Here is a 21726-nt window from a genome sequence, read left to right as displayed (position 1 = left end):
ATGTGAGCGCTGAAGATGCTATGCGTTGGCCTTGAAGATGGAGGAAGGGGACCACGAGCCAAAGAATGCAAGTGGGCTTCTAGAAACTGAAAAAGGCAAGGTAACAGATTCTTCTCTAGAGCCTCCAGAAAGGAGGCTACAGTCCTGTTGACAACTTGGCTTTAGGACTTCTGACCACCAGAACCATAAGATAATAAATTTGTGGTAATTTGTTACAGCAGCAGTAAGGAATTAATATAAACCACTTTAAAAAGGATTTGGCATCATGGTGATGAATACACAACTATATGACGATATTGTGAGCCATTGATTGTACACCATGTATGGAATGTATGTGTGTGAAGATTTGTCTATAAATTAAAAAAAAAAAGGATTTGGCAGCATCTACTAAAGCTGAACATATGTCTCCCATATGCCCAATAATTCCACTCCTAGACATGTATCCACCAGAACTGCATGTGTGGGTATCAAGAAACGCATACAAGCAGGTTCACAGCAGTATTATTCAAGAGTCAATATGTGAAAATAACCCAATCATCCATTTGCAAAAGAATGGATAACACAAATTGTGATATATTCACAAAATGTAATACTACTCAACAATGAAAAGAAATTAACTACTCATACACTCAGAACATGGTTAAATCTTACAGACCTAATGTTGAGTGGGAAAAAACAGGTATAAATCTCTTTTTTTGTGACTCTCTTTTACTAAAGTTCAAAGAGGTCACTCCAGTGGTTACCTTTCGGAGGCTTGGTACGGACTAGGAGGAGGCACGAGGGAGCCTTCTGGGTGCAAGGAATGTTTAGTTTCTTGATCTGAGTGGTGGATACAAAAAAATTCATTAAGCTATGTACTTCAGATTTGTGCACGTGAGATACTAACATGCCAAGCCCAAGTTTATTTGCACATGCTTTGCTAGCATTAGCATGATCAACACTGTAATGGAAAAAGGGAGAGAGAGGAAACCACCACCAAAAGTGTGGGTGGTCAGAGAAGGCATCAGGGAGATGAGGTGTGAGGAATGAGCTGAGGACTGAAGGATGAACACGGCAGATGTAGAGAGGAAGGGAACAGTACGCACTGATGCAAGAGGGTACCAAGTGTGACGGACACCACCAGCTGGGGGGTCGATGGCTGGGTTGGGATGTGGGGTGGCTGGAGAGGTAGGCAGGAGCCCCACTCTGACACCCCTGGGAAAGTCCATCCTGACACTCCTGGGAAACCCCACCGGCAATTTAAACTTTACTCTCCAGCAAGTGCTAGGCAGATGTCAGAGCAGGTTAAGTAAGAGAGTGTTGTGATGGCTCCACTGGCTGCAACAGGGAGGCTGACCTGGACGGAAGGACAGAGACCATGATGGTTCTCATGATAAAGGTCAGGCCAGAGCTGACAGGGCCTAATCCAAGGCGTTGGCAGTGGGGATGAGGTCAGACAAGATGGAGGAGGCAGAACCCAAGACTTGGAGGTCAGCAGGGGAGGGCCAGGGTGGTAAGTCCATTGACTGCAAGCCAGTGGGACTCTGCTAACCAGAAGGGTGAAGAGCAAGCCGGCCCTTTTCCCACCCCCTGGGTCAGCTGTGGAGGAACACAGCATCTCAGAGGTAAAAGACACCAGTAAGATCACCTTGGGCACCATCTCATTTTACAGACAAGGAACTGAGTTCTGACGGGCCAACATGAGAGGCCACACTTTGTGAGGAGCAAGCTGGAACTAGAATGCTGAGGCTTATCTACTTCAGAGAGCACTTTCTAGAGAACAGGAAACATGACCAATTCAGCTGTGATGCCCAAGACACATGCCTCCAAATGCCCTCACCAATGTCACTTCTTGCCATGAGGTTCTCAGGTCTGCGAACCTCTTGCTGAAAAAGTTATCCTCCCTGCTCACCCAAGTCCTCATTATCTCATACTTTCATTGAAGGGTTTCATAAACCCTGAAAGGCAATGTGATTTCTCCAACTGTGGTAGTTGGGAACTGTATGTACCTCAGAAAAATACATTCTTAATCTAATCAATTCCTGTGGGTATGCTTGATGAGGCTATTTCAGTTAAGGTGTGACCCACCTCCTTCAGGATGAGTCTTATTCCTATTACTCCTTTATAAGCAGAATGGAGAGAGACAGAGAGACAGAGAGAGAGAGGGGGGAGGGAGGGAGGGGGAGAGAGAGAGAGAGAGAGAGAGAGAGAGAGAGAGAGAGAGAGAGAGAGAGAGAGAGAGAGAGAGAGAGAGAGAGAGAGAGAGAGAGAGAGAGAGACACCAGCAGATGCCACCATATGCCCTGCCATATAGCAAAGGAGCCCAGGATTACCATCAGCCAGTCTTCAGGAAGAAAGCATCATCTTGATGATGACTTGATTTGGACATTTTGTCAGCCTCAAACTATAAGCTAACAGATTCCCATTGTTTAAGCCAATCCATCTCATGGTATTTGCTTTAAGCAGCCTAGGAAGTGAAAATACCAATCAAGTTGTGTAACCAAAGACTCTGGCTTCAGTCTTTAGCCTTCCAACAGGCCAACTTGACAAACTGAGGTAGGGCCAGAGAGAGGCTGGCTGACCACAGGTACCCCAGGCCCACTAGAAACCAGAAATCAGTCTTGGCTACCAGATTTTATTGATGTCCTGTAGGCCTGTTATGAACCATAGGAGCCAGTGGACAAGGAGCTGCCAGTTCCATTCTTGGTGACCTGCATGCTTCTGCAAGTGGTTGACTGACAACTGCCAAACACCAGAGCTCATACAGAAGAACCCAAAACAGATGGGTTTGAAGTGATTTGTTTGAGGTCTGAAACTTATTCCTCATTTCTGAACCTAATCTCACAAGGTTAGTCAACATCTAGTCATCTGTACTGTCCAATTTGGGAGCTACTGCCAAAAATAAATTTAAGTTAATAAAATGTAGGTAAAATAAAATATTCAGTTCATCAGTTGCACTAGCCTCATGCATTTAACAGCTACATGTGGGCTACTGGCTACTGTATGGGACAGTGCAGACCCAGAACATTCCATCATCGCAGAAAGTTCTACTGGACAGCATTGTACATGCATGTGCTATCTCCTGCTTGAACTAGCCTGATTATATGAGACACTTAGTCTTAAGTCGTCTTTACATGCCAAAGTGGAAAGAATCCTTCTTAATTTTTAAGAAGTAATGATGAAAGTATGTACCATGATGGGCATTTACCACTCCTAGGTAGTAGGAAAGGCACTGAGGCCCCTTAGACCCCTTGGTAGAAACTGAGAGAAACTAGGAGACAGCTTCTAATCAGGGAATAGTGAGAATGGTCTATTTTTCTCACTTATTTGTTCTTCTATAAAAAGAGTTACCCCCATCCCAGAAGATTAGAGATATGTAGAAATTAATGGACCATTAATACAAAGCAATTACTTTTTAGAAGCAATGCATGACTGACAAAAACAAAATCAAGTGAAGTGGAAATTTGGGTGGGTGATTACAGGAGAAAAAAGGAGAGCAGGGAAATGTTTTGCAGTAAGAAAATGGCAATTAAAATTAGTAAATTTTTTTTTTTTTTACCAAGGAAATATTCCAAGTTTATTCACTAATGTCAGTTCATATCAGCGGGACCATACAGTATTTATCCTTTTGTTTCTGGCTAATCACACTCAGCACAATGTCCTTAAGACTTCATAACTTTATTCTGTCTTACAGCTGTCTAATATTCCATCTTATGTAAATGTCACAGTTTGTTTAGCCAACTGTCTGTTGATGGACATTTTGGCTGTTTCCATCTCTTGGTAATTGTTAATAATGCTGCTATAAACATTGGTGTGTAAATGTCCATTTGTGTCCTTAGCCTCGTGTCCTTTGAGTAGAGACAGCGTATAGATGGGTCCTGTTTTTTAATCCATTCTGCTAGACTATGTCTTCTGATTGGAGAGTTTAATCCATTAACATTCAGTGTCATTACTGCATGGGTAGTACTTTCTTCTACTATTTTGCCTTCTGGATTTTATATGTCATATCTAATTTTCCTTCTTTTTACCTTTACTCATAGTCTTCCTTTCTACACTCTTCTCCACACCTCTCTCTTCTGCCTTTGTATCTGTCTCTAGTGTTCCTTTTAGTATTTCTTGCAGAGCTGGTCTCTTGGTCACAAATTCTCTCAGTGATTTTTTTGTCTGAAAATGTTTTAATTTCTCCCTCATTTTTGAAGGACAATTTTGCTGGATATAGAATTCTTGGTTGGCAGTTTTTCTCTTTTAATAATTTAAATATATTATCCCACTGTCTTCTCACCTCCATGGTTTCTGCTGCGAGATCTGCACATAGTCTTATTGGGCTTCCCTTGTATCTGATGGATTGCTTTTCTCTTGCTGCTTTCAAGATCCTCTCTTTCTCTTTGACCTCTGACATTCTGATTAGTAAATGCCTTGGAGTATGTCTATTTGGATCTATTCTCTTTGGGGTATGCTGCACTTCTTGGATCTGTAATTTTAAGTCTTTCATAAGAGCTGGGAAATTTTCAGTGATAATTTCCTCCATTAGTTTTTCTCCTCCTCTTCCCTTCTCTTCTCCTTCTGGGACACCCACAACATGTATATTCGTGCGCTTCATATTGTCTTTCAATTCCCTGAGTCCCTGCTCATATTTTTCCATTTTTTCCCTATAGTTTCTATTTCTTGTTGGATTTCAGATGTTCTGTCCTCCAGTTCAGAAATCCTATGTTCTGTCTCTTGAAATCTACCATTGTAGGTTTCCATTGTTTTTTTTCATCTCTTCTACTGTGTCTTTCATTCCCATAAGTTCTGTGATTTGTTTTTTCAGACTTCCAGTTTCTTCTTTTTGTTCTTTCCTTGCCTTCTTTATATCCTCCCTCAATTCACTGATTTGGTTTTTGATGAGGTTTTCCATTTCTGTTCGTATATTCTGAATTAATTGTTTCAGCTCCTGTATGTCATTTGAATTGTTGGTTTGTTCCTTTGGGCCATATCTTCAATTTTCCTAGTGTGATTTGTTATTTTTTGCTGGTGTCTAGGCATTTAATTACCTTAATTAGTTTATTCTGGAGATTGATTTCACTTCTTTTATCTAGGGTTTTCTTGCTGGATGAATTTGTTGTTTACCTGTTCTTTGACATTCTGTTCAGCTTTATCTGGACCTTTAGCTTAAGTTTTGTTTAACAGAGGAGAATTTTTCAGTTCTTGTTTTCTTGTTTCTTGCCCTGCTTGTGTGGTGCCTTTCCCCCACACACACTTAGGAGGGTCTACTTAGATATTATAGACCCCAGCCAGATTTTCCCAGACCAAACTGGCCTCCTATCAGGACCTGCGTCGGTTTTCCCTGAGGGTGAGACCCAGCAGGTTGAAAGACTTTCCTATGAAGTCTCTGGACTCTGTTTTACTTATCCTGCCCTGTATGTGGTTCTTGTCTGACTGCAGGTCCCACCAGCATAAGATGATGCAGTACCTTTAACTTTGGCAGACTCTCCCTGCTGGGGGCATGGTGGAGACAGAGGAGAGGTTGTAGACTGGTTTTAATGGCTTCAAATTACCAAGCCCTGGTGTCTGAATTCTTTGATGGAGGGATTCCACCTGGGTGGGGCTTCACCCCTTCCCTGGGGAAGGCACAGGCTCCAGATAAGCCCCCAAAAGAGCTCACTTCTGCCTATGCCTGGGGCAGTTGCAGCCTGAAAAGTCCTGCGGCTGTATCCAGAGGCAGTCAAGCCTTGTAGATACACAGCCACAAAAACCTCTGTTTCCTTCTTTCCCCCCCCCCTTTTTCTGTCAGTCCTGCCCCCTTGGTGCTGTGGCAAAAATGAGCAACCTCCGCTTTCATCAGGTTCACCTAAGCTGGGGGCCTATTTTTAGTAGTCAGAATTTGTTAATTAGTTCCACAATTGGCGTTTGATTGTGCCCAGTCCATGCTGCTGGTAAAGTCCTTTCCTTTCCCCTCTGGGAAGCAGTCTGTGGGGGAGTGGCGCTGGCCACCGCAGCTTTGAGAACTCACGGTTCTGGGGGGTGCTCGCAGCTGGTCCAGCTGGTCCAGACTGGGGTACGCTGTGTGTCTGGTCACTGACGTGGCCCCAGGAGCTGTTCTGTACTGTTTCTGGTTATTTAGTAGTTGTTCTGGAGGACGAACTAAAATGTGCATGTTGCTAAGCTGCCATCTTGACCTGGAAGTCTACAATTAGTAATTATTTTAAAGAGAGCTTTCGGTCAGAAGACCTGACTAAAGCTGCTTAAATAATATTGGTTATCTAGCTAACGGAAATGATCACTGTTAAATTTTGCTCATAACACATATCTCCGTTGGGAAAATAAAATTTTCCAAGTGCAAGGAAAGCTTCCACTGAAGGCTGTCATAATATTTCACCACCAATTGTCACCCTGACTGGTACTCAAGTGAACCGAGCACACAAAATTAATAATATAGAAAAGACCAAAAATTCCTAAGAGGTGATGCTAGCACCCTGCACAATTATGTTTCTCTCTCTAAGCGGAGTGCCAAAAAAGGCAGGTCTCTGTGTCCAATCACAGGACATACAGACATCCCATAGGGAGGAAAAATGGTTTTACAAATGAAGCACAGCATCAACTACAGGAAAACTCTGTATTGCCCAGTTTACAATTCAGATGGTTATTTCAAATTAACAGCGATCACATGAAGGTGTTGTTTTGAAACCGGCCATGGAGCACTACTAATAAAGGGCTCCAGCACTGGGGGGAGGGGGAGGAGCACTGCGAGGGCCTTTGTGCTCTGCATTTATTAACTTCAGGCACTCATTTGTGCCTGCCCTGCTCCCATGTTCCAGAAGGGATTACCACTGCTTAGATAAAACACAGCAGAAACAAATATGAAAAGAAGTAGGCAAGAGAGGGGGAAAAAAACAAAGATAGGGATAGACAACTGGAGCTGAGAGGGAAGTTAATCCAACATGTCTCCCATAGCAAGTGGGGTTCCATGCTGGCTGCCTCACCAAGCCAACCGTCAACTCGTTGGGGCTCACTGTCCAAAGGTGAAAAGAGACCAACTTTTCAGGAGGGGGATAACTTGATCCAGGCATGGACTTGTCCTGCAGGCCCTAAATTCAACTGGGATCTGGGAACTGACCCTGCCCAGTAATGCCCAGGATGGCCCTGCATACCCAGTGCCCACTCTCCCGCCTGATCCCCTGAGGATGAATGACACAGGAGCAGCCTGTGACTGTGGGGAAACGGTCCCACAACGGGAGCCCATTGGTTCTATCAGCCAAACAGGTACTTGTCGCTTGTAATGAGTGAGCAGCTTCCGTGAACATGGCTGTAGAAGGTAGGATGGGGCAGGGGTGGGGGGGGTGGGGGCGTAGGGGATGGGGAGACTGCCACACCCGCCCTCGCCCAGCCCAGCATGACCCCACCCCCAGAGGGCGTTTTCTGGTGAACCTGTTAGATCCTGAGCTGGCTAAGATGGCTCTGCCCTTCTGTGGTTCCCTGTTTTTATGCCATGTCTTCCCTCAATAACAGATGAGCAATTGACAGGAAACTAAGCCCCTCGACATTCCACTGTCTGTTGGGATCCTCAAGACAACAGCCTCTCCCTTCCCCACAGTCACAACCCCAGACACTCCCCTCTCCAGACCCGAAAAGCAAAAAGCAGTTTCTTGCCTTAAGAGTCTGGGAGACCCAAGCCTGTTTTGCCTTCTTGAAGGGGACACCATTTTATCAAAATGTCTTTGCAGTTTCACTGAGATGTACTCAATACCTCAGCACACGCACTGCACTTAATAACCATGCTTGATAGCAAGGTAACCGTTCTCAAATGCTAGAGTACACCAAGTGACAATGAAGCTCATCTGAGACCAAGAGAACTTTCTGCTGTGATGGAAATGTTCTAGGTCAGAGCTCTCCAATTTGGGAGCCTTAAGCCATAGGTGGCTACTGAGCATCTGACATGGGGCTAGTCCAAATTGAGAAGGGCTAGAAGTATAAAATACACACTGGATTTCCAAGACTTGGTGTGAAGAAAAGAATGTAAAATATCTCATTAATAATTTTCATATTTATTATATGTTGGAATATAATACTTTTGATATACTAGGTTAAATGAGTTTTATTTAATTTCACCTGTTTCATTTTCCTTTTTTTTTATGCAACCACTAGAAAATTAAAAATTACATACATGGTATGCTGGTTTAAAAGGATTACGTACCCTAGAAAAGCCATGTTTTAATCCTGAGCCACCTTGTGTAGGCAGCTGTTCCTTTTAATCCCTATTCAGTACTGTATGGTGGAAGTCTGATTAGATTATCTCCATGGATATGTGATTCACCTGATTGAGGGTATTAACCTTTGATTAGAGGGACATGCAACGCTACCCATTCCAGGTGGGTCTTGATTAGTTTACTGGAATCCTTTAAAAGAGGGAACATTTTGGAAAAAGCTTCAGAGTCATGAGAACCACAAAAGCCCATGCAGCCAGAGACCTTTGGGGATGAAGAAGGAAAATGCCCCTGGGGGAGCTTCATGAAACAAGAAGCCTAGAGAGAAGCTGGCAGACATCCCATGTTCACCATGTGCCCTTCCAGTTGAGAAAGAAACCCTGAATTTCATCGGTCTTTCTTGAGTGAAGGTAAAATTAAGGCACTCTTGTTGGTACCTTAATTTGGACATTTTTATAGACTTGCTTTAATTGGGACATTTTCATGGCCTTAGAACTGCAAACTTGCAACTTAATAAATTCCCCCTTTTTAAAAGTCATTCCTTTTCTGGTATATTACATTTCAGCAGCTAGAAAACTAGAAGATGTGGTTTGCATTGTATTTGTATTAGCCAGCATCAACCCTATTATTTAGGGCTTTTCTTTAAATTGATTTTTTCCACCTTTCACTCATTCTAATAATATTCACAAAATTACAGTTTGATGTACTAGTTGTAAATATAACACAATTAAAGAATCTACAGAAGTATTAACACAACATTTAAAAAAAAATAAGCTTGCATGTATGCAAACTAAAATCCTCTTGCATCCCATCACCCTTTGGGAAATGCTGGCCCAGAGCAGAGCTAGTCAAAGTATGGTCTATGCACCCAGGCCAGTCTTCTAATTGTTCTATTTCAGTCCGCAGTAAGGGCACACACTGAGAAGAAGCATTTAGAAACACAGCAATTTGAAAGAGTAATTTGATATCCACTGATATCTTTTAATCTAATATTAAATTTGATTCAGTATTTTAAAATGGAGATTTGTATTTTATATGTCTTTCCTATTTTATTCTTCTAGTAATTCTTTTTTATTGTAATTTACCAAGTTATCACTACAACAGATTGGAAATTAGGGAGAAAAAACTAACAACAACAACAAAACACCTGGTCCTTCTCAGGTTACCTTAATCACCACTGGCTTAGCATATAACAGTCTTCCACTACTCTTCAAGAGTGATGACCCAGGTTGAACTGGCATCATGGGATTGAGAAAACCTTCTTGACCAACAGGGGGAAAAGAGAAATGAGACAAAATAAAGTGTTAGTGGCTGAGAGATTTCAAAGAGAGTCAAGAGGTTACCCTGGAGGTTATTCTTATGCATTGTATAGGTATCCCTTTTTAGTTTATGGTACATTGGAGTGGCTGGAGGGAAGTACCTGAAACTGTTAAGCTGTGTTCCAGTAGCCTTGATTCTTGAAGATGATTGTATAACTATAAAACTTTTACAATGTGACCATGTGATTGTGGAAACCTTGTGGCTGATGCCGCCTTTATCCAGAGAATGGACAGATGAGTAAAAAAATAATGAAAATAAAGTAATAAATAATGGGGGGGAATAAGAGGTAAAAAAATTTGGGTAGATTGAATACTAGTGGTCGATGAAGAGAGGGTTAAGAGGTATGGGATGTATGGGTTTTTTCTTTTTCCTTTTTATTTCTTTTTCTGAAGTGATGCAAATGTTTTAAAAATGATCATGGTGATGAATACACAACTATGTGGTGATATTGTGAGCCACTGATTGTATATTTTAGATTGACTGTATGGTACATAAAGATATCTCAATACAAATGTTTTTAAAAAGAGGGGGAAAATGGGTAGGCCACAGTGGCTCAGTAGGCAGAGTTCTTGCCTGCTATGCCAGAGACCCAGGTTCGATTCCTGATGCCTGCCCATGCAAAAAAAAAAAAAGAGGGAAAAACAAAAGTAAAGGAAATTAGGAAAATGATAGATGAACAGAGAATATCAATTGAGAGATGTAAATTTTGAAAAGAAACCAAGCAGAGCTGAAGAATACAGTAAGAGAAATTAAAGTTGCCTTACTCCCACAAAAAAAAAATAAACAAACCAAAAGAAACCTAAATAAAAAATCAAATATAAAAAAGAATTTAAAAATTAAAATAGTTTTAATAGAAATTTTTCTTTAATTTTAAATTCTTCCAAATGTCACCAATGGCCAAATTCCTTTTATCTTTCTGTTCCTCCATTAAAAAAATAAAAAGAGTGATGACCTAGGAACACAGCAAGAGCCTCAGTCCTCAATCACACCCAACGGCAGGAAAACATTAAGGTACTTCTTCAAACATTCTCAACGATACATGTTGGTATAAAGACGATAGGGGGGTAATTTCTAAGAAGCCAGGAAATTCTGTTAACTGGAGCTTCTCTCCCTCTAAGTATTTTCAGTCAATAAAATGTTTGCTATGATATTAAGAAATGAGGTCCTCATCACTTTGGGGAGAAAAATAAGTATCTAGTAAGGAAAAGGCACACAAAACCCTTGTATTTGTATAGACAGTACCGAGGTAGATCTTAGATGGCACAGAACATGTGGAAAGCATGGCCCACGTGTGAAAGGAGCCTGTTCTAGTCTGTCTATGGAGGCACAGTGGCATGCAGGTTACAAATACACACCTGTGGAGGCAAACTCACCTGGTTGTGAGTCCCCACCTTGCATTTACTGCATGACCTTGGGCTAATTACTTACACTCTCTTCATTTCAATTTACACATGCATTCGAGTAGACAATCTCTAAAAAGGACCACTAGGAGTTCATAGTCAGCCTAGTAGGCACGCCACTCCTGCCATCAGGAGGTGGAGAATATTTCTCCTCCTCTTGAATGCGGGCTGGCCTTGTGACTTGCTTTGACCTCTAGAATGCAGCAGAAGTTGATATTCTGGACCTTGTAAGCCCAGGCCTTAAGAGGTCTTCTACCTTCTCACTCTTTTTTTCTTTCTTTCTTTCTTTTTTTTTTTAATATGGGCAGACACCGGGAACTGAACCCAGGTCCTCTGGCATGGCAGGCAAGCATTCTTGCCTGCTGAGCCACCGTGGCCCTACCTTCTCACTCTTGACTCACAGCCATCATGCTGTTAGGTAGCCCAGTTGAGATACCCAGTGATTAGATAGCTGGACAATGAGAGACCATCTTGGACATTTCAGCCCAGCTGAGCTCTAGAGGATGCCACATAGAGCAGATGAACCATTTCAGTTGGGCCCAGCCAACCCAATGAATCATGAGAAATAAATTGTTGTTATGTAAGGCTTCTAAGGTTCAGGGTGGTTGGTTACACAGCAATGAGGCAACCAAACCATCTCTAACATGAGGATAAAAACAGTACAAAAAGCAGATGTGGGAAATAAAGTAAAATAATGCATGGCAAGTGCTTATAATGGTGCGTGGCACAGTGAGTGCTCATCAATTAGCAGCTTTTACTACATGGGGAGCTAAAATTAACACACATGCAGTCTATAACTTCAGATTTCTGTGGGAGGTTACACTCAGATTCTGTCTGAGTCCTTGGGAAGCCCTGAGAGTCAGGAGTGCACAAGAGGTGGTAAGACAAGGCTTCCTGGAGAAAGCAAGTCTTGGATTTGAAGGATGCAGAGTACAGAATTATGGTTTCCAAACCTCTAATGCATGAAAACCACCCATGGACTTCTAGGTGACTACATGTGCATGCACCAAAGGCTGAAGACCACCATGGCAGAAGCCTAGAGGTCTCCAAAGTGGCAGAGCAGATTAATGATTGCCAATGGCTAGGGACGTGGGGGCAGGGGCTAGATAACGACTGCTAACTGGTATGGAGCTTTCTTTTTGGGGTGATGAAAATATTCTCAAATTGACTGGTGATGGTTGCACAAGTCTGTGAATATATGACAAAACACTGAATTGCACACTTTAAGTGGGTGAAAGGCATGGATGTGAATTCTATCTCGATAAGCTGCTATTACATAAAATAGGGGGTGAGGGGAGTGAAGAGGCCTAGATGACAAAGGAGCCACAAGCATTGCAAAGGGCTCTCGGTGGGGCGGGGGACAACCAAGAGTCAGCCTATTTGGCAAGTCTGTTCAGATAGTGATTTAACGCAGCACCAGCCAGGAGCTGTGTGCCGTGTGGACAGATCTTGCCATTCCAGGAGATGGCAGGCATTTGGCATGGCTAGTGACAGCTGTTCCCTCAAATACTATGTATGTCATATGGCTCACTCATACCTGTTTCCTTTTGCATGAATCACAACCTAAATTCTGCTAATCACAAGGTTTTAAAAAAGAGGAAGTCTTTCTAGGCAAGAGGAAACTGAATGGTTCCTGACTTTTCTGTCAGATCAGGGACCACATTCAGAAGGCCCCCAGAGGCAGGAGAGGGGGGATCCCAAGGCCAGGCTGGCACAAGAGGCACAAATGACCCAATGGTGCCCTCCTCACATTTGAAGGTGGCCACATAAGACACTAGTGGGCAGGGACCAATACCGCCACGGCACACCAAGGGTAGCCCCCCTTGATCTCCTCCTCATTTCTGATGTCCTTCCTTTCAAAAGAAGCTGCAGGTGAGGGCCATGGAATGTTTTCAAATCTCAATTCTGCTGTCAAAGCCACTTCCACACCTGGACACTCCCCCAAACCCGATAATATCAGTGCCCTCAGCATCATCACACCACCTGACATCTGACCACTTACTATGGCAAGCACACACTGAGGATTATGTCTTATTAAATCCTCCCAACGAGGCCCATCAGTGCAGTTACCAACATCCCCCAGAACTCCCCACCTCTCTCCTGCTCAAACCAACCCTGTGCATTCTTCTGTTACATAACTCGATCGATGTCATTGCTACAGAAGATGAAACCTTCTTGTAAAAAAATAACCACTACAGAAGATGGGGCACCTAAATGAGAGGAAAGCATCCTTTTATCTTGGAGAGGAAGGAGGGGTAGAAACAGAAACAATACAGTTGACCAGGCATGTCCCCAGGGTCAGTCATCAGTCAGGAAGACTTTCAGCAGTCTGCCCGGAAGGTCCTGTAAACCCACGTCCTACATTGTCACCACACAACAGAGCCAGAAGCCCCACAGTCGAATACAACTTTGTGCCTTTCCCTCCTGACCCCAGTGATCCTTAACCCTGCCAATGGGACTCCGCATGTTAACACGTTCTCACACACACACACACACACACACACACACACACACACACACACACACACACACAAACACATGCACATGCACTCAACTTGTCCTCCCTAGATCCAAGCAGTTTTAAGGTTAAAGTATTCAAGAATGGTTTACAATCCAACTCTGAAAAAGGATGAACAACTTTGATGTCTTGGGGGCCTAACTCTCAGCCTTTAAGGCTTGGCACCATCCAACTACATCCCCAGGGGAAGGCTGGACAGAACCTGCAGTTTGACCCACTACTTGCTCCTGATCGAAGGGAAGGGAATGGAAGATCACAGGTGGTAGGACAACAGGGAACCCACCCGAGGCTGAGCTGAGGGACAGAAGGTGGAGGGGGCCCACACAGCATCTCTACCAGAGAAGGCAGCAGGTGGGCAACGTTTCCAGTTCCTGAAGTGCCACATCCAAAGAGAAAATCCCAGAAATCTTTCTTTCGTCTCATCTTGGAGGACTTTCCCCCTTGCTAGGGAATAACAGGCAAAAGCAGCCAACGTAGTCCAATAAGGTTTACCTGCAGAATACACTGGAAGGCTCAATAGGCCTCAGGAAACATGCTGTGTAGTTTCATCAGCTCAGATCCCTTCCACCCACATACTTATTTAATTCAACTCCTGAGTATTTACGGAACACTCAACCCAGTGTATTAGCACCCAGCATAATGTACTTGGCAGACATCAATTACAGACCTACTGTGTGAAAAAGCTCTGAGAGTGGGGAAGATGATGATCAGATACCTACTGCACCTGAGAAGAACAGCTGGAGTCTCCCAGTGTTTGTTACCAGGTGGTCCTGAGGGAGACAACCATGACCTGGACCCAGGCCCTGCCCTCAAGCCTGTGACCTAACAGGGACAGCCTGTAGCCAACAGTGCCTGACACTGCTGGAGCAGTCAGGTCGTACATGTCAGGTACTGCTTTATGGGTATCAGTTCATTCCTTCTCAAAATAGTGCCTCTATCTCCCAGAGTTGTCCTCAAGTACATTTTTAAGATGAGAAAACCAAGGGACCCCCAAGATGGCACAATAGGAAGGGAGTGCTAGCCTTCATGCCTGGGCAGTGGGGAACTCAACCTGCTTGGCCCCAGAATCACTGCAGTGGCTACAGGCACACCAGGGACGTCTGTAGAAACCAATGGGCAGAGGAAGAGTGCTTCACTGGAGGTGGTGCAGGCCCAGACAGGAGGAAGTTCATTAATCTGCACTGACAGGAGCCTAAAGGGAGTGAAATGCCAAAAGGAGAGGGAGCTCTGTAGGTCACAGAAAGGAGAAAAGGGGGCATTTCAGGCTGAGGGGGACACAGGACCTGTGTGAGTACAGGACAGTGTGACAGCAGAGATTTGGTGATTGTACCTGAGGGCACAGGGTATGTAAGCAGGCACTGCTCCTCATTTGTTATACTGTGCATATGACACAAGCACTAAAAAAAAAAAATAGTACATTCGGTAATTTCCACCCTAGGGGTAATTAGAAAGAAAGAAGGCATTGCTGGTGGTTATGGAAACGGGCACAGAATTTCAGTATCAGAAGAACCTGCTGCTAGACAAACCAACCAGAGTTAATCCCTTGATTCTTCCAGGAAAACCACTCCCAACCCATATCCTCCCAACCATGCTGAGATGCAACTGGACAAACCAACTGGGAGCTTAAGCATCTCAGGTCCTCACAGTGCTCAGCACCAGCTTAGGAACGTAGTTGAAGCTCAAGAACTGCCGGTTGATTCTCATTAGGAATGGATCCCAAATCATAAGGCCTTGGGCGACCAAGAATGATCAGCATCCAGGGTGAATTATAATAAAACCTCAAGAATCAAGACATTTCTGAAGCTGAGGTTATTTTTCTAAGTACTTGGCCTCAGTAATCCCCAAAAGAACAAAACCTGGTGCCACCTGCCATTGAGGTCGAACACTCCAATTTTTCCACACCAACCCCAATGTACACAAAAGTTTATTTAGTACTGTAAACCTTCGCAGGACATGCCTTTCCATATTTCCGATTTCAAATGATGGAAAATAGCTTCAAGCTCATCTTAATGTTAGTATAAAGCACATTAAATGGTTCCACAAAAGTTTCCAACAAGAACCACAGAATTCCCCCCCCCCATTCATTCCTTCAAATAAACCACACAAGCCTCTTTCCTCCTCTCCTTAGTACAACAAAACATCTAAGGAAACCCATTACCTAAACTCCCAGTCAAATGAAAATGTAAACTTCAAGAATTTCCCCTTTCCAAGATTCTACTCCAAATCCACAAGGGAGGACCTGCTCAGGTGAGTGGGTGGGTTCTGGGTTTCTTGGCTAGCAGATGCAGCTGAGTTTCTAAAGCACGGAGAATGAAAACAGAAGTACATATTTTAAATGTACTTATGTCACTACCCTGTAACGTTTGTTAAATTCTGCCTTTAGAAGAACGCATGCTGAAAAACACAAACTGGAAATGATTTAAGCCACCCCCTCCATCTATAAACGAGGCTCTAGGGGTCCAATCAGAAAAGAGTTTGCCCCCAAAAACGAGAAGCATGTTTTAAGTGACTAGAAAACATTTCTCTTGATTTCTTTCCCTTCCTTGGCCCATCTGATATAAAATATTCATATCTTCACTACTCGATAATTCATCCAATTGTACATTTCAGATTTATGTGCTTTGTTGTTTGCACGTTTTTAAAGTGTCTTAAAAATGGCTCGCATTAACATATATGTGCCTCTGTGTGTGTGTATATACATAGGTGTCGCCAGGACACGCTTTTTACATCCCCACACTACCTGCAACCACTTTACAGAACGTCAGCATCAGAAGAAGCAAGACCACCTTATGCGAAATTCTGCCTAAGGTCCTCAAAATTGCCCAGTGCCTCGTTCCCTTACTGGGCAGCGAGTCTGGGAACCAGCCCCGCGTGGCCTCCAGCAGCTGCAGCCTTGGCAACTAGGAGATTCCCTTGCCTCGCCGCCACGTGAGGGCCCGCGGTCGGTCCAGACACCTGGACCGCCCGCTCCAAAGGCCTCAGTGAGCGCATCTAGGTGCCCAGGGCACCCGGTCCAGGGAACGCGCCCGCCGGCCCAGCGGCACCCCGTCGCTCGCTGGCGCTCCCAGTACCCCCGCCAACAGTATCAAGCCTGTTCTGACCCCCGCGGAACGTCGCGAAGCGCCGACGATGGGGCACCTTCGCCACCAGGATGCGGTGGCCGCTCGCGTGCGTATACCAGGACGCGCAGAGGACGGGCGCGCGGGTCAAGGCGACCCCAGGAGCCCGCTCCGTCGGCCCTGGTGTCCACCCCTCCACCACCACCACAGGCTGCTCGGCAACGAGAGAGACCGACCTCCCGGGACCCCCTCCAGCACCAAGCGTGGGCCCGGACACCCCCACCCCAAACCCACTTGTCAGTCCCCCACCCCCGAGCCACCCTCCGGCGCACCTACTCACTCAGGCCACCGCAGGAGGGGGTCCGGCCACGCGTCCGGCCCGGGGGCAGGGCGTTTACCCAAGCTCTGCGCTGCGCCCGCGCCTCAGACCTTCCAAAGCCACTGCCCGGCGCTGCCGGAGCGAATCCGCCCCGCCCCCCAGCGCTCCCGGGCGCCCAAGACCCTACGCACCCTCCCACCCCGGGGGCCCCTACCTGGAAGCCGGGCATTGGGCGGCGAGGTCCGCACCGCGCCGGGCTCGGCCATCTTCCAGGGAAAGGTGCGCCGCGCGCAGACCCCTGGGTCCCGGCGTCGGCCCCACAGCCTCCGCGCGCTCCTCTGGGCTGCGCGGGCTGCACAGGCGCACTGCCCCTCCCGCCGCGCCGCATCGACCCCGCGCGCGCGCGCACACCGCGTGCACATGCGATGCGCACGCCAGCCGGCACACCGCGTGCACACACACGACAGGCAGGCACCTCTTCATACAGCGCTTACACGCAGCATGCACGCACAACGTGCACATACAGCGAAAACACACTTCCTCACACAGTGCACGCACACACTTAAAGCGTGTATACACAGAGGGTGCAGTTTCTCATGCACAACGTGCACAATGTGCACGCATCCTCATACAGCGTGTGAGCACAGAGTTAACATACCACATGCACACTGTGCTCACCCAGCATGCACATGTTCTCACACGCCGTGCACACACTTCCTCAGATAGCTCGCACACATCCACACATACTAGGCATCCGCACATATACCCAGCGCTGGAGCTCCGGGAACGGTTCCCACCTGGGCCAGTGCCACGTGTGCAGGCACCAGAAGGGGGGCCCCGGGAACCCTAGAGGTGCCAGGGGAGCCTTCTGAGACCCCTCTCCACACACAGTTTGGTTCGAGTCTTCGAGGTGCACGGCGGCTCGCGCTCAGTGCGCCCCCCCCCCCCCCATCCCCGACAGGCGTGCGGTCCTCCGAGGCGGCACTGCAGCAGGCCATTGGGCCGCCCTTCAAGGAAACGTAGCGCACGTCCTCCTCCGACCTTGGGCTTAACGACCTCCCCCCTCCCCCACCGATTCCGCCCAAAAGCCTCACCAGGGTTTCCCTTCTTCCTCCGGTGCAAATTATAATACGCACTTGAGAAATCTCTGCGAAGAGGACCTCTCTGGGAAGAAACGCAAGGGACTGCTAAACGTGTTGCCTTGGGAGTAAGGGGTCGAGGAAGGATGTGTGTTTGGGGGGAGGGTATTGTGTGCTTTCTTACCCCTGGAAATGCATTGTGCGTGTATCTTTTCAAAAACACACATAATTGAAAAAGACCTCTTTGCACGGCTCGCCCAGCCTCCCGGCGTTTATTCAGGCCCAGTCTGCCAAGTGATAACCCCTCCCGGTTTAGCCTCCTCCCTGAGTCCACCCAGGCTGCGAGCCTCGCTCCTGGATGGTGACCAGCTCGCTTGGAGGTTTTTTATTTCCACCCTAAGCGGGGAGAAGAAGTCCTGATGAAAGATGACGCTGGATAATGGGTGCAGAGTCTCTTTTTGGGATAATGAAAATGGTCTAGAATTAGATTATGGTAATGGTTGCACAACCGCGTAAATGTACTGAAAACCACTGAACTGTACACTTTAAGCAGGTGAACATTAAGGTATATAAATAATAATTCAATTAAAAAAACAAAAAGCTGAAACCGTCCAAAGACCGCATCAGAATTCTTGGCGAAAAGCTCAGAGAGTCCCTTTTCGGCCCCCAAATGTTTCAGTGATGAACGTGTTCCCGACATGCCCAAAGATGTGTCCGGAGGAAGGTGCGAGTGTAGTAAGAAAGCCAGAAGGAGAGTTCAGACAGATACAGGAGAAAGTGGACAAGTCGGGGCTGGTATCCTGGGCTGTGCTGAAAGCTGGCTGTTTTCTTTTTTTCTTTTTTTTTTTTAAGTTTTATGTATTTATTTTCTCTCTCTTTAAATTTTTTTTTAACTTTTATTGATATATATTATATATTCATATACCATGTAATTATCTAAAGTACACAATCAATGGTTCACATCATCATATAAGCTGTGCATTTATCATTACAATCGACTTTTTTTCTCTTCTGTGAAAAATAGCATATATACAAAAAAGAAATAAATTTCAAAGCACATGGAAACTTTTAGTTGTAGAACAGATTTCAGAGTTTGGTATGGGTTACAATTTTACAATTTTAGGTTTTTACTTCCAGCTGCTCTAAGATACTGAAGACTAAAATATCAATATAATGATTCAGCGCTCATACTCATTTGTTAAACCCTACCTTCTCTGTATAACTTGACCATCATCTTTGATCTTTCTCCCACTCTTTAGGGGTGTTTGGGCTATGCCTATTCTAACTTTTTCATGTTGGAAGGGGCTGTCGATAATATGGGATACGGGATGGAACTAGTTGATGTTCTGGAGAGGCTAGCCCCTTTGCATTTCAGGACTTATCTGGTCCAGGGATCCATCTGGAGGTTGTAGGTTTCTGGAAAGTCACCCTAGTGCATGGAACCTTTGTAGAATCTTCTATAATGCCCTAGGTGTTCTTTAGGATAGGTGTTCTTTAGGATGGGCAGGATGGTTTTGGTTGCGGGTTGGCAAACTATGATAGTAGTAATGTCTAACTGAAGTTTGCATAAGAGTGACCTCCAGAGTAGCCTCTAGACTGTTTGAACTCTCTCAGCCACTGATACCTTATTTGTTACATTTCTTTTCCCCCTTTTGGTCAGTATGGAAAGCTGGCTGTTTCTTGAACCAAGTTAATAATGGCATAGGAGCCGTTTTGCTTTTTTCCTGTTCTCACCTTTTTTTTCTTTTCCCTCTTATTAAAGACCTTGGGTACGACTTTAAATCATCAAATTCTTGAGCTGTTGGCTTGCTGACATCATCAGTGTAGCACTCCTCTAGTTTTATTCTATTCCCTGCCCCCTTTGATCTCTATTCCCATTCCCGTTCCTCTTCCTAGTCGGAGGCCCCATTTAATGTTTTTGCAACTCTCTGCTGAAAGTATATATAATTGTGAAGATGTGCATGCACTTTTAATTTATATATACAACACTGCACAACAGATATCCTGCTTGGTTTTCATTGCTCGGTATTGTTTTCAAGATCTAGCCATTGTAAATTATGTATTTATCAGACATGGACTAGCCATTCAATCTGTTTTATCCATCTGTAGATTGACTATTCAATCCTTATCCTTGTCCGTTTTATTCTATTGGGCTTCTTGTCTTTTTCTTGTCGATTTCCAGGAGTTTCTTGCATTCTAGATAATTCCTTGTGGATTTAAATGTTGCAAATATTTCTTAGTTTGCTAACCTTTTCTAAGATTAGCAAAACTCCTTAATTTTTATGCAAAAAATCCATCGATTTTAAAAACTTTTTATATGGAAATTCAAATTCAGAAAAATGTCAAGAATCAAAGTTTACTAATATTCATACATCCTTTACCAAGATTCACCTATTGTTAACATGTTACCCCATTTGCTTTATCATTTGTATTTTTCTGTTTTTTTCCTCAACCATTTGTAAGAGTTACATATATATATGCAGGTCCTTTACCCCTAAATACATCAGTGTGTATTTCCTAAGAATAAGATTATTCTCACTACACCAGAGTTAACATCTTCAGTAAATTTAACATGAATACAATAGTTTTATCTAATTGATTCTCATTATTCCAATTTTGTCAGTTGACCCAATGTTTTCTATAGTACTTTTTCCCCCTCTAGAATAGGATTTGGTCTAGGATCAGCTACTGCATTTAGTTGACATGTCTCTTTGGTCTTCACAGCCTGCCTTTTATGAAATTAACTTTTCAATACTTTTCTTTTGTTGTTTTTAATTAGAATATTCCTCACATGGAGTTTCCTCATCATTAGATTCAGGATATGCGTTCTCAGCAAGAATACTGCCCAGGTTGTGTGATGGCAGAGGCACAAGATGTCCACCTGCCAGTGGCTGGCATTTTGACAATCCAGTCAAGATATTGTCCAGTTTCTCCCTTACAGTTACTGATTTTCTCTTCCAACTAATAAGTAATGTGTGGGGAAGCTCTTTAAGCCCATGCAAATATCCTACTCCTATGAAAAATTGCTCCTAGATTTAGCATCCATTGATGATATCTTTCTGATCCAAAATTTTCCATGATGATTACAAATGATAAAAACCCACCAATTTTTCACCTTTATGGCTTGTGCTTTAGGGGTCTTAATATATCCATCCTACCCCCAAGATACTCTTCTACATTTTCGTACATGAGCTTATAGACTTACCTTTACTGTTAAGCAAGTTATTTTCTGTATATGGCTAGGTCGGGATCCAAATTTTTTTTTTCTGTTAAGTGAAGTAGTTTTCCCAGCACTATAAAATAACCCTCCTTTCCCCAATGATCATATATATATATACAAATCTTCACATACATACAGTCCATACATGGTGTACCATCAATGGCTCACAATATCATCACAGTTGTGTATTCATCGCCATGATCATTTTTAGAACATCTGCATCACTCCAGAAAAAGAAATAAAAAAAACCTCATACACCCCATAACCCTTACACCACCTCTCATTGACTACTATCCCCAATGGTCTTGAAGCCACTCTAATCATATGCCAAATTCCTATGTGTACATGAGTGAGTGATCATGAGCTCTCTTTTCTTTTTGTCTGTTACTATGGCATATGGTGTTAATATATGGAGTGACTTCTCCTTTGCTCTTTTTTAAGAACTGTCTTAGAAATTCATGAATTACATGCTAAGTTATTTTGGAATCAGTTTTTCTAATTCCTCCCTAAAACCCTGCTGGAATTTCAATTGGAAGTATAGTGAAGTCAGAGATTTAATTTGTGGAGAATTGCCACTCATAACACTATGTCATACTATCCATGACTACAACATCTTTCTACTTAAGCTTTTTAAAAGGACATTTAGGAA

At 44.2% G+C, this 21726-nt stretch overlaps 1 protein-coding gene across 5 annotated transcripts in view; it reads right to left on the bottom strand.

The window, feature by feature from the left end:
* The window catches only part of MAP7D2 (MAP7 domain containing 2), a 121835-nt gene extending 104744 nt beyond the window's left edge, over nucleotides 1-17091 (bottom strand). For all 5 annotated transcript variants that reach the window (XM_077146733.1, XM_077146739.1, XM_077146737.1 and 2 more), the window contains exon 1: nucleotides 16993-17091. In XM_077146733.1, the coding sequence (XP_077002848.1) occupies nucleotides 16993-17044 (52 nt within the window). In that variant the 5' untranslated portion in view covers nucleotides 17045-17091. The remainder of the gene's footprint in view (nucleotides 1-16992) is intronic.
* Nucleotides 17092-21726: the final 4635 nt, after the last annotated feature.

Source organism: Tamandua tetradactyla, chromosome X (genome assembly GCF_023851605.1).
Source record: "Tamandua tetradactyla isolate mTamTet1 chromosome X, mTamTet1.pri, whole genome shotgun sequence".
NCBI lineage: Eukaryota > Metazoa > Chordata > Mammalia > Pilosa > Myrmecophagidae > Tamandua > Tamandua tetradactyla.
The sequence above is the reverse complement of the archived record's forward strand: the minus strand, read 5'-3'. Positions and strand labels throughout refer to the sequence as shown.